The 14,524-nt window shown below is 42.1% G+C and overlaps 1 protein-coding gene across 1 annotated transcript; it reads right to left on the bottom strand.

Annotated features, from left to right (window-relative positions):
• Positions 1–1,298: 1,298 nt before the first annotated feature.
• On the bottom strand, positions 1,299–10,256 carry thbs1a (thrombospondin 1a). Its single transcript, XM_030771671.1, has 23 exons — positions 10,083–10,256; positions 9,775–9,859; positions 9,026–9,585; positions 8,731–8,806; positions 8,526–8,618; positions 8,322–8,431; positions 7,992–8,117; positions 7,000–7,096; positions 6,548–6,721; positions 6,237–6,413; positions 5,970–6,143; positions 5,731–5,858; positions 5,487–5,639; positions 5,112–5,330; positions 4,914–5,021; positions 4,234–4,393; positions 4,006–4,124; positions 3,231–3,465; positions 2,894–3,121; positions 2,534–2,805; positions 2,320–2,417; positions 2,059–2,198; positions 1,299–1,939 (listed from the first exon to the last, which is right to left on the bottom strand). The coding sequence occupies exons 2-23, from the start codon at positions 9,836–9,838 to the stop codon at positions 1,932–1,934; spliced, it is 3,519 nt and encodes a 1,172-aa protein (XP_030627531.1). The 5' UTR covers positions 9,839–9,859; positions 10,083–10,256; the 3' UTR covers positions 1,299–1,931.
• Between the last annotated feature and the right edge of the window lie 4,268 nt (positions 10,257–14,524).

The following is a 14,524-nucleotide window of genomic DNA, read 5'->3' as shown; positions in this document are numbered from 1 at the left end:
AACCCCCCCAGAAAACTCAGAGGCACAAAGACAGATTTTTTCCCTTCTTTGAACTGTTTATTATTCTGTTGACATTTAAAAATAACTGGTATGAGCAATATCAGCCTTTTTGTGGGTAAAACTGGTAACAATATTTAAATATATAGCATCCATAATTGAAAAAAAAAGGAAAAAAAAGGACAGAAAAACAAAACATCCTCATGTCAGTGTGCAAACAGTTTATACAGACAAAAACTTCCACGTCAGGTTACGTTTCCTGATAAATTACTTAAATAGCATATATCTACACACATGAAGTAATTTTTTTTTTTTAAAAAATACAACATTAACAAAAAATAATTATAATAACTTATTCTTTAAAAAATGCTTTGCACATACATCAGGCACAACATATTTATAAAAAAATGTTCCATCTATGTACTTTTGGGGAATTTTCAGCCACAAAAAAAAAGAAAAAAAAAAGTATAATACACGGAATGAAAAAAAAAAATATGATTGTACTACAGTAGAACTATATAAGAGAAAAAGCCAACTGATTATACTAAAAGATACTCCTTTTATGTTTTGCTGGTTTTAATTCTACAACAATGAGGTAATATTTGTACAATAAGGTTTTCCTTTTTTGTGTTTGCAATGTAGAGTGTGCAAAGGCACAATTCATACCCTCTAACAGTGGTTAAAAGAGAAATGAGACGTAGAAGTCATTGGACTTGAAACTGGGGAAGGTGATATGGTTACTGCATTTCCGCATAAAGGAATAAGGTAGGTTTTTTGTTTGTTTGTTTGTTTATTACCCCAAAGGTCCAGTTTATCTGGGAATGTTTTATCATTGTCTCTGTGATCAATGACTCTGAGATGAGTAGGGATGATATTTTACTCAGAGCATCCCAATCCTTTGTCCTTTCACTCAACAGACAACATCACTCAATAAATACACATAATTTGACACTGCGTGTGTCTTTCTTTCATCTCCATTAACTCAGATGGCATGAGCCAACACATCTAATATGTTCTGTAAACTCTCGAATATTTATCTTGCTAATTCCCTTTTTTTTTTCCCCCCTTGTTGCCCAAGTACCTCGCTCTAAAATCCCCTCTGTTATATAGTGTTGTGCTCTTAAAAAGGCCACTAGTGAAGTTCAAACTAACCCTGAGATGTGTGCACTTGCTTAGCTGAAGCAGAAAGATCTACAAAACACTGCTTTTGCATTGGTGTTTCTCTGGGAGCAGTTGAAAACCAATTTCTTTTCTTTTTAAATAATTTTCAGGGTTTCTAAATTGAGAGGGGGCGGGATATCAATAGAAGGAGCAGTCCTTTTAAGGAGTCATAAGGATCTTCTGAACATGCAGCACAGAAAAAAAGTCAGTCACTTGACGAGTCAACAGTCAATCAAATCTGTCCTCTATATAAGTCTCTCAACATTTCCTTTCGTCGGGCTTCGCACCCACTAGAAATCAGTTGAAAGGTTTTATTGCTTTCCTTCATTTCTAGAGAAGTTCATCCTTTCATTAACATAGTCCACAGCAGATCTGAGGTTTAAAAGCTTTTTTAAAAAAAACCCAAAGAAACATAGAAATAACTCTTCCCTTTGGCCCCTCTGTGAAAAGGAGGTGACTGACAACTTTTTAAGTTCAGAAGCATCGTTCAGTGTCTTGTCCGGTGTCATGCCAGGTAGATGAGAGAAAGAGAGAGAGAGAGAGAGAGATAGTGTTTGTCTCCTTGTGCACTACCTGCTTATTATGCAGGAATCTTGGCTCCATCCCGGTAGTCAGTTAATTTCTTTGCCAAAGTCACGTGATCTCATAGCTTCTGACTTGCTCATTGTCCGGCCAAAGGAAAGAGTTTCAGCTGTATGGTTCCAGGATATACATTACACATTTAAATCTGAAAAAAGGCACATTCTTCAAGGAACCCCTGCCAACTGAAACACTTATGTATCTGCAAGGAAAAAAAGAACGGAAAAGCGCATTTTAGTATTTTGAATTTAGGGAACAGGTATTTTTTAAATGAACTGAACGAATGATTCTGTTTTTTCATTTTCAAAAAAATGCTCTTACCTCTGCATTCATATTTCAGGTCTGAAAAGTACACCATCTCCTGAGAGAAGACAAAGAGTCCTAGTCTTCCACCTGCATATGTCTTGTCATAGATACTTCCGGAATCTGCCATAATCTTCTTGCCTTCATACATAACAACTCTGGAAAGAGGATGAGAGAAAAGACATGAGGAGATTAGTTTTCCTAATAGGGTGTAAAAGAATACACTTTGGGGATGTATTATTTCTAGAGTGAAAATATTTAGTCATCAGCCATGCTCACCTGATGAGCCCAGTCTTTGGTCTGTGGATCAGATGCCATCTGTAGGCAGTGTAATCCTTCCAGCCAATGTTCTTGGGGTCGTGCCACAGTGTGCGCACCTGAAATGGATAGTCCAAAAGTCCATTAATAGAAGTATCCCTTTAATTTATGAAAAAAAACCAAATTACATTTATTTTTCTTGACACGTTCTACATTCGAGGGTAACATTGCTTACCTGTCCTGCTGTGTCACCAGTATGCCACAAGGCATTCCTGAGGTGCTCTCCAGGTCCAGTAGTGGAGTTCACCACTTTGATGGACAGTCCAGAGTACCCTTGGGCTTTGGTGGGTGTGTGAGACCAGTAGGTCTGGGTGATCTGCTTCCACATGACCACATAGAAGCGTGAGCTGGACTGGTAGCCGAATACAAAGCCAGCATAGTCATCATCGCGATCGGTGTTGATGAAGAAGGTTCCACTGAAGTCCACAGCATTGAATTCATCATAGCCTAAAGCACAAAACAAGAAGGACGTTAAAAGGTTTGCCGTGTACATTCATACCCTGATGTTCAGAGGCTCTGCATCTGTGGTACTCACCAACAGCGATGCCAGGATCGCAGTTGACGGTCTGCAAAAGCTCTTTGCCCTGATGGCGGACCACCCAGTTGGGATCGATTTGTGAGGTGCCTTTGGGGTCCAGTGGTACCATCTGGAACCTGCGGAAGTCAGTCTCACTAATAGCAAAGTTCTCTGGGCACACATCATAGATATCGGGGACGTTGTCTTGGTCAAAGTCATCCTTGCAAACGTCTCCACGACCATCACCTACAACAACAACAAAACAACCCTTCAGTCAAGCTATCTAAGTTCAAACCTAGAAGATGGTTCTGATCTCAGCTCAGAAGAAATTTTGATCCTGTATGTTTTGCCTTACCATCAGAGTCCACCTGGTCAGGGTTGAAGGCCAGCCTGCAGTTGTCTTTGTCATCAGGAATACCGTCGTTATCGTCATCATGGTCACATGCATCTCCTTTGCCATCTTTATCGTGGTCAGCCTGGTTGGCATTGGGAATGTATGGGCAGTTGTCCAAGTTGTTCTGATGACCATCCTCATCGATGTCGTCATTGCTGTCGCACTTGTCGCCCACGTTATCCGAATCAGAGTCGATCTGAGGGAGGACAAATAATGAATGAAGAGCTTTTAGGGGGCATTCTCACACAATGGATCCATGCAAAGTTCCGATCTCCTAATTATTATCATCTGTTCCAGACTGACCTTTTCAGAACTCTTTTCAGAACTACCGAATACCCTAAGAGTTTCTGTGGATAAGATTTTACTAGCAAGTAATATCCCTGATGAAGAACGTGCCTGTCCTGTTCACTTTTACCATCCGAAAAGCAAGGAAGAGTGGAAGGGCGTTTGTTTCATACTTTTGTTTGCCTAAAATAATATTGTTAGTCCTTGTTCCCACCTAGTACATTCCTTTCACTCACTGAAGAAAGGCACTGAAGGAAATTAGACGCATCATGTCAAGTCAGAGGCATGCTTGACCCTACTAGTAAGGCCATATTTATTTAATTAGCTACTTGTGATTATTACTTCTCCCTAGGTGTTTTGGCCATGAAAACTGGAATTCTGTCCAGAAATGAAAAGCACATTGTTACCCTGTTAAACGAGTCAGTGGCTATATTAATGGATGCAGGCCTACCTGATCAGGATTGTGCTCCAATGGGCAGTTATCGCAGTGATCGCCAACTCCATCTAGATCAGTGTCTCTCTGATCAACGTTGTAGACGTAAGGGCAGTTGTCCTTTTCGTTCAGAATGCCTGAACAAACAAAATTCTATTAGCCATACTGCTCTCAAAAAAGGACCTTTTTATGAGTTGCTCTGTGCAATATTATAATTTTTTTTCTATAATTTCTCATGTATCTTACCATCACCATCAATGTCAATAGCACAGGCGTCACCCTCTCCATTGTTGTCTGTGTCAGTCTGATCTGGGTTACTGTCATATGGACAGTTGTCACAGCGGTCACCGACTTCATCACGGTCTTGATCGTATTGCCTGGGGTTGTAGACAAATGGGCAGTTGTCCTGTTTCGGGGAAAAAACAACATGTTACAACTTCAATACCAGTGTCTCTATGCATGACCTTAAAAAAATTCCTTTGCAACCACCAGCCATGTCACAGACTTCTGGGGGCCTGTTTTTCCTTATGGATGGAAAGCTCTCACATCAAAGAAAGCACTAAATTTCACTGTTGGTGATATGCCATGCCATGAACTCTAGGCTTCAGGGCCGAATTTCCATGCTGGAATGTATGATTTGGCTCTGAGACGGCCACTGTTAGTTTGCCACAATGTTTTCTTCACATTTTTTCCAGTGTACATTATAAATTATGGAAACACCTCCATGTAATCCAGGACCACTGGCTTTATGCCCGTAACTAAATTATTATTTATATGCTTCTGGCTCATGTTTTCGCTCTACTACTCTCTGTCTTTCTCTCTCTCATTTTCCAACTCTCGTTCTGGTGCAGGCATGGACTAGTGCTGAATTGTTACTTTTTGTTTCTCAGTGGAGCCCGTGTGGGAAGAAAGTGTTTATATCTCACCCTATCATCTGGGATACCATCGTTGTCATCATCGTAATCACAAGCGTCACCAGTTCCATCTTTGTCATAGTCCTCTTGGCCAGAGTTGGGAAGGTCGGGACAGTTGTCCTGAAAGAAGAGGAATTTGATTAAGGGTTTAGAACCTCAATTATACATAAGGTTAACTTCAATCATAGAGCAAGGTTAATGGTTAGGTACCTTCTTGCAGTGGTAGGTGGCGTTTTCAACGCAGTGGAGGTCAGTATTTGGCCAGCCATCGAGATCAGTGTCCTCTCCGCAGATGTAGCCATTACCAGCGTAGCCTGGTTTGCACTCGCAGCGGAACATAATTTCAGAGAAAATGCCCAGGTAGATGCAGTTGGCATTCTTATGGCAGTCGTGACTGCCATCCTCACAAGGGTTCCTTGGTGTGCAGACCTGAATGAAAGAAACAAAAAATTAAGGTTTTAGATTAACAAATCCAATCTCAGTAAGAATATTTAACCCTGAGAAGGATTTAAGGCCATGCTACAATGTCATGGACTTTTAGAGCTTAATATAAATATGTGTTTTGAGAAGAAGAGCTTGACTTGCCTGTTTATTGGCCACAGCCTCCTCAACTCCCCTGCCAAAGGGCTGTGATCCTGTGAAGCGAGGTGGACATGGCAAGCAGTTGTAGCCTGGCACTGTGTTCTCGCAACGATGGACCCCGTTAAGCACGAAACATGCATCAGGGACTGCTTTGCACTGCAAAGACAGAAACAAGTTTTAATGTCAGGAAACAGCTTCACTCCCCCAATTAATGGTCATCCACTTCCACTAATACTATGCACTGTACCTCATCAATGTCCTCGCAGTGAATTCCATCTCCAGTGTACCCACGAGGACACTCCCCGCACTTCCAAGAGCCGTCTGGGAAGCTTGTGCATTTTGTCCCGGCAAAACAAGGGTTGGACAGACATCCATCTGTTGAGACAGAGATTTTAATCATTCAGTGCTGGTTTTAAGCAAGCAGAAGACTGCAGAAGCCTTCCTCTGTTTCTGTCCTTTTAAGAGACTGATGACAGCAGCACTTACCAACAGGACAATCTTGAGGATTACACAACCGAGTGCCTTTTTTATCGCCGACGCAGTCCTTTCCGCCGAATTTGGGAGCAGGGTCATTGCAGAGACGATGTCTGGTCTGCAGGCCTCCTCCACAAGTAACAGAACATGTGTCCCACAGGGACCATGGTCCCCAGCCTCCATTGACTGAAGGAAAGAGAGAAGAGACAGAGACAAATGAGGGGTCTGTATCTCATGCCGCGTTACGATAGTTTCTCTCAGATCAGTTTCTTGGCTTACTTGGGCATGGATCCAAAGAACATGGCATGGTTTGGCGGCCCTCTCCCTCGCAGTCCTTGCCACCCATCTGAGGTGTTGGCGAGTTGCAGAGGCGGATCCGAGTTTTGACGCCCTCTCCACAGGTGACCGAGCAAGAGGACCAAGGTGACCAGTGGCTCCAACCGCCATCTTGCTTGACTGCGTACGAAATGATTTTTTTTTTTTTTTTAATGAACCGTTCATAAGTTTCATAATCTTGTTGAGAGCAGAACACAGGAAAGAAAAAAAAAAAAAATCAGCGGATTCAGATTATAATCCCTGTAACCACTTACAGCGTTTGTCGCATTCCTGCAGGTAGCAGTTCTGGGTCTGCACTGAAGTGCCCTCGCAGTGACGACTAACACTATCACAAGAGCGACCACGCTGCTGCACACCCCAGCCGCAGGTCACAGAACAATGAGTCCACTCTGACCAGGGGGACCAGCCGTCTTCAGCGCTGTCTTGAGCTAAAGAGAACACAGATAGACGCCGTTAGACCTTTTCTTTTTCCCGTGCCATGAACTGGATGACAATAAGAGTGGTTGCTATTGTCGAAAAAGATGGCCTTGGCTTCTTCAGTACTGACATTCCAGAGAGCAGTGAACAAAAACAAAGCAGTTAAACTGTACCAAATGGGAATTTCAGAAACAGTTGGACTAGATTATAAGAATGCCCCAAACTGTGTGCAAAAGTGCTGAGTCGTAGTACTATTAAAGCTAATTATGTAACAATTTTGTTTACTTACGAGATGTACAGCGTGGGCAGCATTCGCCGTCAAGAATAACGGCATTGGAGCAGTTAACAGGCTGGCAGGTCTTCTCATGGCAAATTGTGGCAGAATTCTGTGGAGAGAGAAAGAATATGAATTCAAGCCTGGGACCCTATAAAACGTCTTTTTGACAATGTCTATTGTAAAAAGTAAAAACTAAGTTGAACTGAATTTGTGGATTTAAAAAAAAAAACTCTCCAGACACTGTAAGGTCCTATCCTATAATTTTTCTTTCTTTTTTTTTTCTTTTTTCAAGAACAATGGAGTGTCTTGAGCCTTGGGCAAAAGACCTATGTGATGTTATGACCCTGATTCCACGGGTCCTTGTTCTGGGATAGGGTGTGCGAGGGTGGGGGAAGTGTGTGGGTGTTTAGGGTGCTGAGGTTAGCCAGGGTGAGAGGGAGAGTGTATGAGTGTATGAGCCAAGGGGAAATGACAGGGTGGGGAGTCTCCCTTCGTACACACACCCACATAGAGAGGTCTGCCAGAGGGGCAGGAGAACACTTGCATTTTCCCGGAAATCAAAGACAGAGGGTGTCTGTCTGACCACGCACACACTCCAATTAAATAACTAAATTCTTGACGTTTGGCCAGTTAGATAGCTTGTGAAAGCAGAGGGAAAGTAGGATTGAGATTAAAAAAAAAAAGAAAAGAAAAGATAATTGGTATCTGTATTCCTATCCCAACATCAGTTCTTCTTTCCCTCCGATAAATAACAAGACCAGAGCTCTCCTGCTGCTCTGTTGATCTTCACTCTCTCCCAATCACAGGGAAGACATTGACTAATGAGCTGACGCCCTGCGGTCGGAAAACTTCTGCTCAGGTCATGTAAACACATCAGCTTATCTGCACCCCATTAGGGGCCCTTGCAGTGAGCTTCAAGGAGTCTGTCAGTTTTCACAATTACTGTCTCACCATACCACCTGCAGGTGCTTTGTAAGAGTGATGTGCACGGACCGATGCCTTACCCGGCAAGTGCAATGAGTGCAGCTGTCCACTGTCCATTCGTCGTTGTCCTTGTGCACAATGCCATTATGCAGGCAAACCCCACTGTGGATTTTGATCTGGTTCTTGAGCAACTCATTATCGGCAGTCTAGACCAGAGTCAAACAAATAAAGATATTTGTACATGGACTTGCAAATAATCCTATAAATTATGGTAATGAAAGAATAATAGACAGTACGTTGGTTTGCATGCAGAGTTTAGCAGTATTTGGTCTTACATACAAGTTGAGGAGAGAGAGAGAAAGAGAGAGAGAGAGAGAGAGAAAGCAGTCACAGCTGGATTCTGTGCTTACCACTTTGCCGAGCTCGCTCGACAGCTGCTTAACAACCACACCGAGTCCCTTGAGCTCTTTAAACATGCCGACCAGATCCTCACAGGAGAACCCGCAGATGTCCTGCAGATCTAACAGAACAGAGGACATCACTCAGTCTCATGCTTTTACTTCCCCACAGACAGAGGAGCATAGGAATGACATGAGGATGAAGCTTTTTTTTACCTTTGGTTTTGTGACCAGTGTAGTCTGTCCGGATAGCTGGGCTGGACCTATTCACAGGGTTGTCCAAGGTCAAAATGTCTGGGATGAAGGTAGCTGTGGGGAAACGAGACAGAGAAATTAGTACCTGTGCTCATTGGCCTTCCACTGGTCTGAAACAGGTTCAAATCGGGCACGGTTAACAACATAAGTTTATATCAATACTTACAACTCTCACATCCTTTGTTGCGCTGAATGGCCTCCAGAGTGGTGCCAAACACAAATCTCACGTTCTGTAGCACACCCTGTGGGGACAAATATGACATGTTGAACAATAAATCACAAGTTTCCAGGTTTTTTTTTTTTACTGTAACGGACATGTATGTTAAATAGCATATTTAGTTATAAAAGGATTAGTTTAGATTAACTGGGTCGCAAAGGACAGTCACCACAAAGGCGCACAGCCAAACAAGTGAAAACCTGAGGGCTGCTTCATTTCAATTATAGAGCGCTTTACCACTTACTGTAAATCTGTCTTTGACTGCTCCTTTTCCTATCCTTAGCCTGGCGATGTCGGCAACCCCAGGGGTTAAGATTTTGTTGATTGACACATCCAACTCGCCGTCGTTAACTTTTTCGCAACCAACGTATAACTGCACACGGTCCTCTTGGATAAACAATGTGATATTCTTCCAGTTTCCGTTAGCCAAGTTAGCATCTTCAATTAAGACCGTATGCTGACGATTCTTAGTGGTGTAAACCACTTCCAGAGTGTTAGATGTACCATCGGAAATAATTTCAAAAACGGGACCAGAACGATCGTTCTTCTCTACGGTCAAAAGAGCGCCTCGGGTCCTCTTGGCTTGCTTAAAATTTACTAAGAAAAGAAATCCTCTCTCTGATTGGATAAAATCAAGTATGTCCTTGAAGTGGTGATCGGGGACCGGGGGAATCAGATCTGGGTAAAGGATTTTATAGGCAGGACTGTTGGGATCCAGGCCCCTCACAAGACTCACTCCAGGGATTTTCTTCGTAACTCTCACAAGTTCAAAAAGATCATATGCACTGTTATCATCTCGGCTCTCTGTAAGGTGAGCAAGGACAAACCGTTACACTCTGAAGTCAACAGCGAAATAAACACGCAAATGTACATTTGAAAACCACATGCACCAAATAAATGAACGAAACTCTCTTTAAAATGTCAACATGTTAAATTTCTTGTGGCAAGACAGCAGTTTCTGAGAAAATTTTGCCCAGGGCTTTAAATTCTCACCTGCTAGTCTCCTGCTCTCGGAATTCCATAGCATCAAAAGTATGAACAGCCCGGCGGTCAGCATCCTTGTCAGAGTTTAATACCTCTATAATTTACACGGACAAACAATTACCATTTAGCTTTGAAACGTATATGATATACAGTAAATCATTACACATCATCAGCATGCTACCTCTTGTCATGCGTAATCTCAGAATTTCCACAAGGGACGAAAAGAAAGTACACTAGTTCTTTGTTCTAAATATCTGACTAAAGAGAAATAGCTAAGATATCTATCATTGTGAAAGAAAAAAAGTTATTTTGCCTACCTGCACGAAAAAATTTTTTTATCAAAGTGTACTGAAGCAAGGACGTCCGAATGAAACAAAGTCAGCTGAGACAAAGTCCTCCGGGTCTTCGTGCGTCTCCCGTAGGTTATATTAAATAAAAAATCACTAAAGTATTACTTCTTTGTGTGTCTGTCTTTATAAATAATAAGTGATGATCCTTGGTTATATGTTGCTCCTTATTCAGGCTCTTGCGCTCACTACCAGCATGAAGAACAAAGTGCTATTTAAATATTTTCAAGACATTCCTAAGCCTCCGTCTCCACCAATCAGAATCGAGGAGGAAAATGGGACGAACTTATCTTTTTACCTCACAGCTCATACTAGAGTAATATCCGAGACGGTCTTGAAAAAAAAATGCATTCCAGAGCCGAGTTTCCATCACCAAAGAAATAAGCTGTTTTATAGACCAACTCATGCCAAAAGTTTCTTTCCGGTAAGGAGTGCCTCCTCAATTAAAATTCACACATGAATTGAGTCAGTCTGTCGGGTAAAATCTTTCATTGTTGATCTGAATAATCATAATTTTGAAAATAAAATAATACAATACAATATAGGCAGTAAATAAGATTTCAAATATCAGAATATAAATGTTCATTGTAATAGAGTCCCATCGTGACCCATTAAATAGCTAAAACAAAGTATATAATGAAGGACTGTAAAAGAAAAAAAATGTTCTGATCATTTTCCTATCGCATTCCTACGTATGAGTAATGGAACCAAATAAAACATAAAGCGAGTTGCTATTCCGAGATTGTCCACTGGGAGCCGTCGTGAGGTCATGCCTGTTCGTTTGTCTTTCATCCACTCTTTCCTCCCATGGGGTTGACTATGGTTTCTGTGAAGTGCCTCTGAAGTGCAATATATACAGTGCATATCACTGATTGTTTCTGAGAACTTTTGTGTATGTATTTTTCACTGTCCTGAGTTGTTAATAATATATATGAACACTTCATAAACGTTTCATACAAAAAAAATATGTTCTGGCTGTATATCAAAAAATCGTTTTCACAGGTGTTGGCAATGTGAAAAAAAAATCCCTCTAAACCAACAGAAACTTTATCTTAACATAATAGTTGTTTATTAATACAGCTTACACATATGTCATTCTCTCCTAGTCATTGCTCAATACAGTGTACCCTCTGTAGCACCATGAAAGGAATTTTTGAATGACTCATCTTATGTGTCCTGTCTTGATAGAGCCCACTCGGAGACTTTTTAATCCAACAGTACACACATGTCAGGTCCCCTCCTCTGTCATACAGATGTGATGAACTCTTTTCTGCTTTTTCTCTTTTTTTTCGTTGCTTTTCTTGTTTTTGTTAACCAGAATTCAGTGTTAATTCCTGGAACCCTTCTGGGTCCAGATGTTCTGGGGTGGTTCTGCTCACTGACAGTCAGTGCCCCTAAAACACAGAAGACCCCCCCCCCCCCCCCCCCCCCCCCACCGCCATAATAGATTTTTTTCGGATGGGCTGCTTTTGTAACAAGCGCCTGTCATATTCATAATTGTTATGGAGTGTGTCATCTGGCCGCACAGACCTTCTCATACCTTGACCAAACACATTGTGTGTGCTTTACTTCACTGAAGAGAACTCCTTTGTATCCTAATATGGGATATTACATTGCTGACTCTTCACATTTGAATGGAGTCCAAGTTTGGAAATGTCATGACTTCTTTGCTCCACGTTCTCTTTGTCAACAAATAAAATTCAGCATTCTGTTTTTATCTTGCCACTGAATTTCGTGAGACGAAAAAGGAGGCAGACTGGCTCGTAGGTCGTGCAAAATCCAGTCTTTACATGTGTGTATGCGTGTCTAAGTGTGCCTGTATGTGCATGTAATGTGTGTGTGCGTGCATGTGTGTCTGTGTGTCCCTGCGTGCGTGTGTGTGTGTGTATGTGTGTTTGTTTGTGTGTGTGCTTGTGTGTCTGTGTTTGGATGAGGCCATATTTGTAAGCATGCAAATATGTGCATGTTTATGAGTATCTGTGTGTGTGTGTGTGTGTGTGTGTGTGTGTGTGTGTGTATGTTTGTGTGCGCGCATGCGTATATGTGTGTGTATGCAGGTGTTCTGTGTATGTGTGTGTGTGTATTTGTGTGTGTGTATGTTTGCGTGCATGTGTGTGTATGCAGGTGTTCTGTGTGTGTGTGTGAACATATGCGTGTTCCAAGTGAAAGATTGAAAGTGTCCGTACAGGTGTGCTGGGAGGTGTCTGGAAAAGTTTCGGTGACCTCAGTGTGTGGGAGGTGAGGGTTGGCACAGTTAAAGGTGGCAGTGTGCCAGCTGATGATGAGTGGAATCACCGACTCCCCTGACAGGGTAACGGGTCCTGCAGCGGAAACAGTTTCCTGATATGGTTGACTCTCCGCTCCAGACCTTCTGCCCTACATCACTGACAGGCCCAGAGAGACTTTCTTTCACTGCTTTTTTTTCACTCTCTCTGCACTGTGTTTGCCTCCTGCGTATTTGCATTTTAAGAAAAGGACACCAGTCAGGCACATCTTATTATTTTGAGTCTGGGTGTTGTTCATGCCTTCAGGTAAATTCTGAACAAAGAATAGTCTGTATATTCTTTCCTAGGTCTTGAAATGTTTGTTGAATCAGAAATGAATGGACAATGTCCCTGTCTCTGGTCTTATGATCACAAACTTTCAGATTAATCACAAACTTGACACAACTAGGTCAGAAGACTTGGATTGCTCTGCTACGAGAGAGACTGTAAATTGACCAGAGGGGAGAGAGAGAGAGCGAGAGAGAGAGAGAGAGAGAGAGAGAGACACACATTTCAACATAGGCACACTTGGACCTCTATAAGACTCAGCAGGGATATGCTGTAAAAGTTTGCTGACATGACCTCTGCAAAGTGCCCAGTTTTCTCCCTCAGAGGGAGAAAAAGAGAGACAACCCAAGAGACCACTGATGAAGATCTGCTCTTTGCTTTCTTCATACTGTAGAAGCTGCAAAGACTGCTCTTGTTACTTCAGCAAAGTACAACAAGCAGCCAAGTAGGACAACAATCTCCATCCAAGCAAGAAAATTGGTAAAGAAAGATTAACAGCCTTGGAAACACATCATTTCTAAGGCCATTCTGTTCATCCATCCAATCACACTGATTTCTCTCCCCTGCTGAATTACCTATTGAGTTTCTGATGTTCATTCATCAGTTTTCCCTAGTCTTCTAATCCTCACAGACTACGTGACCCGTGGAGTTAAATGTGTAAGCGATCGGCCTTTAACTGTGTCAGTGGAAATGCGGGACGTGACTCTATTCTTATTCCAGAGTTCATCACCGCATGTTCCTGGATTTTCCTTTGCCAGGGCCTCACAGTTCTTGCATCTTGCTCCAAAATGGTGGAATGTTCTCTCCATGGATGATGGGAGTCTTCCACTCTATTTTCCATTTGAAACCTCATCATGCATGATACACAGTTCAGAACTGAAACTATACCCAACTACCTGTTGTAGAACTTTTCGTTTACAAAACTGGGGAGGGGTGGTGGTGGTTGTGGGTCTTCTGGAATTGCAGAGTTCGATGTTTGATCGGAACATGCTGTTAACTCGCTTCTGTTTATGAATGTACTTCTTCTAAATCACTTTAGACAAGAGCATCTGCCAAATAAACAAAACTGTAATTTCAAAGTTGATTCCAGTGCTGAAGGGCATGCTTCATTCTCATTCAGCTCTTTGGCTATTTGAAGATCATGCTTTGTGGCTACATTTAGAAATATGGTTCTTATTTTCCCCGCTATGACTAAAATCTTCACCTCTGCACCCTCGGGCAAATGACTGCTACGCAGGATGAGTCAGTTAGCACGCATTAGCGCACAGTGCTGTGTGTTTGCCTTGACTCCTGTTCTGCCCTGAGGCCGTGCGTTTTTCATGTTGCTGCAAAGACCCTGTCTTTTTTTCTTTTTTTTTTCTCAAAACAAGGTGTGACCAGAGGTATTTTAATGACTCTTGAGATATCAGGAGTGTCAACAACGTTCTCCATTCTGCGTTGATAAAAAAAACACCCCCAGGCCACTGGCTCGTGTCCTTAGCAGTCGTCTTTCCCTATAACGCTGTGATGCGTCAGCAGGCAGCTCAAGGGAAAATATTCCTTGTGTAAATATCTCCAACATATATTGAACTAAAAAAAAAGGGTGCTGCTTACATTTCTGGGTGCGCTGAACATAAATAACAAGGTTAAGCAAGAAAATCTCTCACAACCTCTGCCCCCAGACACACATTTGCATGTGTGTGCATGTGTGTGCATGTGCATGTGTGTGTGTGTGTCCCACATTGCATGATATTCATTACATTATAAAATGAAGCATTTTGATCTTAAAGATAGACAGACTGTGTGGCTCTTTGGATGACTTTAAACTACTCCACTGGAGCAGAACTGTTGGAGCAGTGTTTGTTTGTTACTGGACAGCTC

Source organism: Chanos chanos, chromosome 1, assembly GCF_902362185.1.
Source record: "Chanos chanos chromosome 1, fChaCha1.1, whole genome shotgun sequence".
NCBI lineage: Eukaryota > Metazoa > Chordata > Actinopteri > Gonorynchiformes > Chanidae > Chanos > Chanos chanos.
Note: the sequence above shows the minus strand (reverse complement) of the source record. Positions and strands in the feature narration are given on the sequence as shown.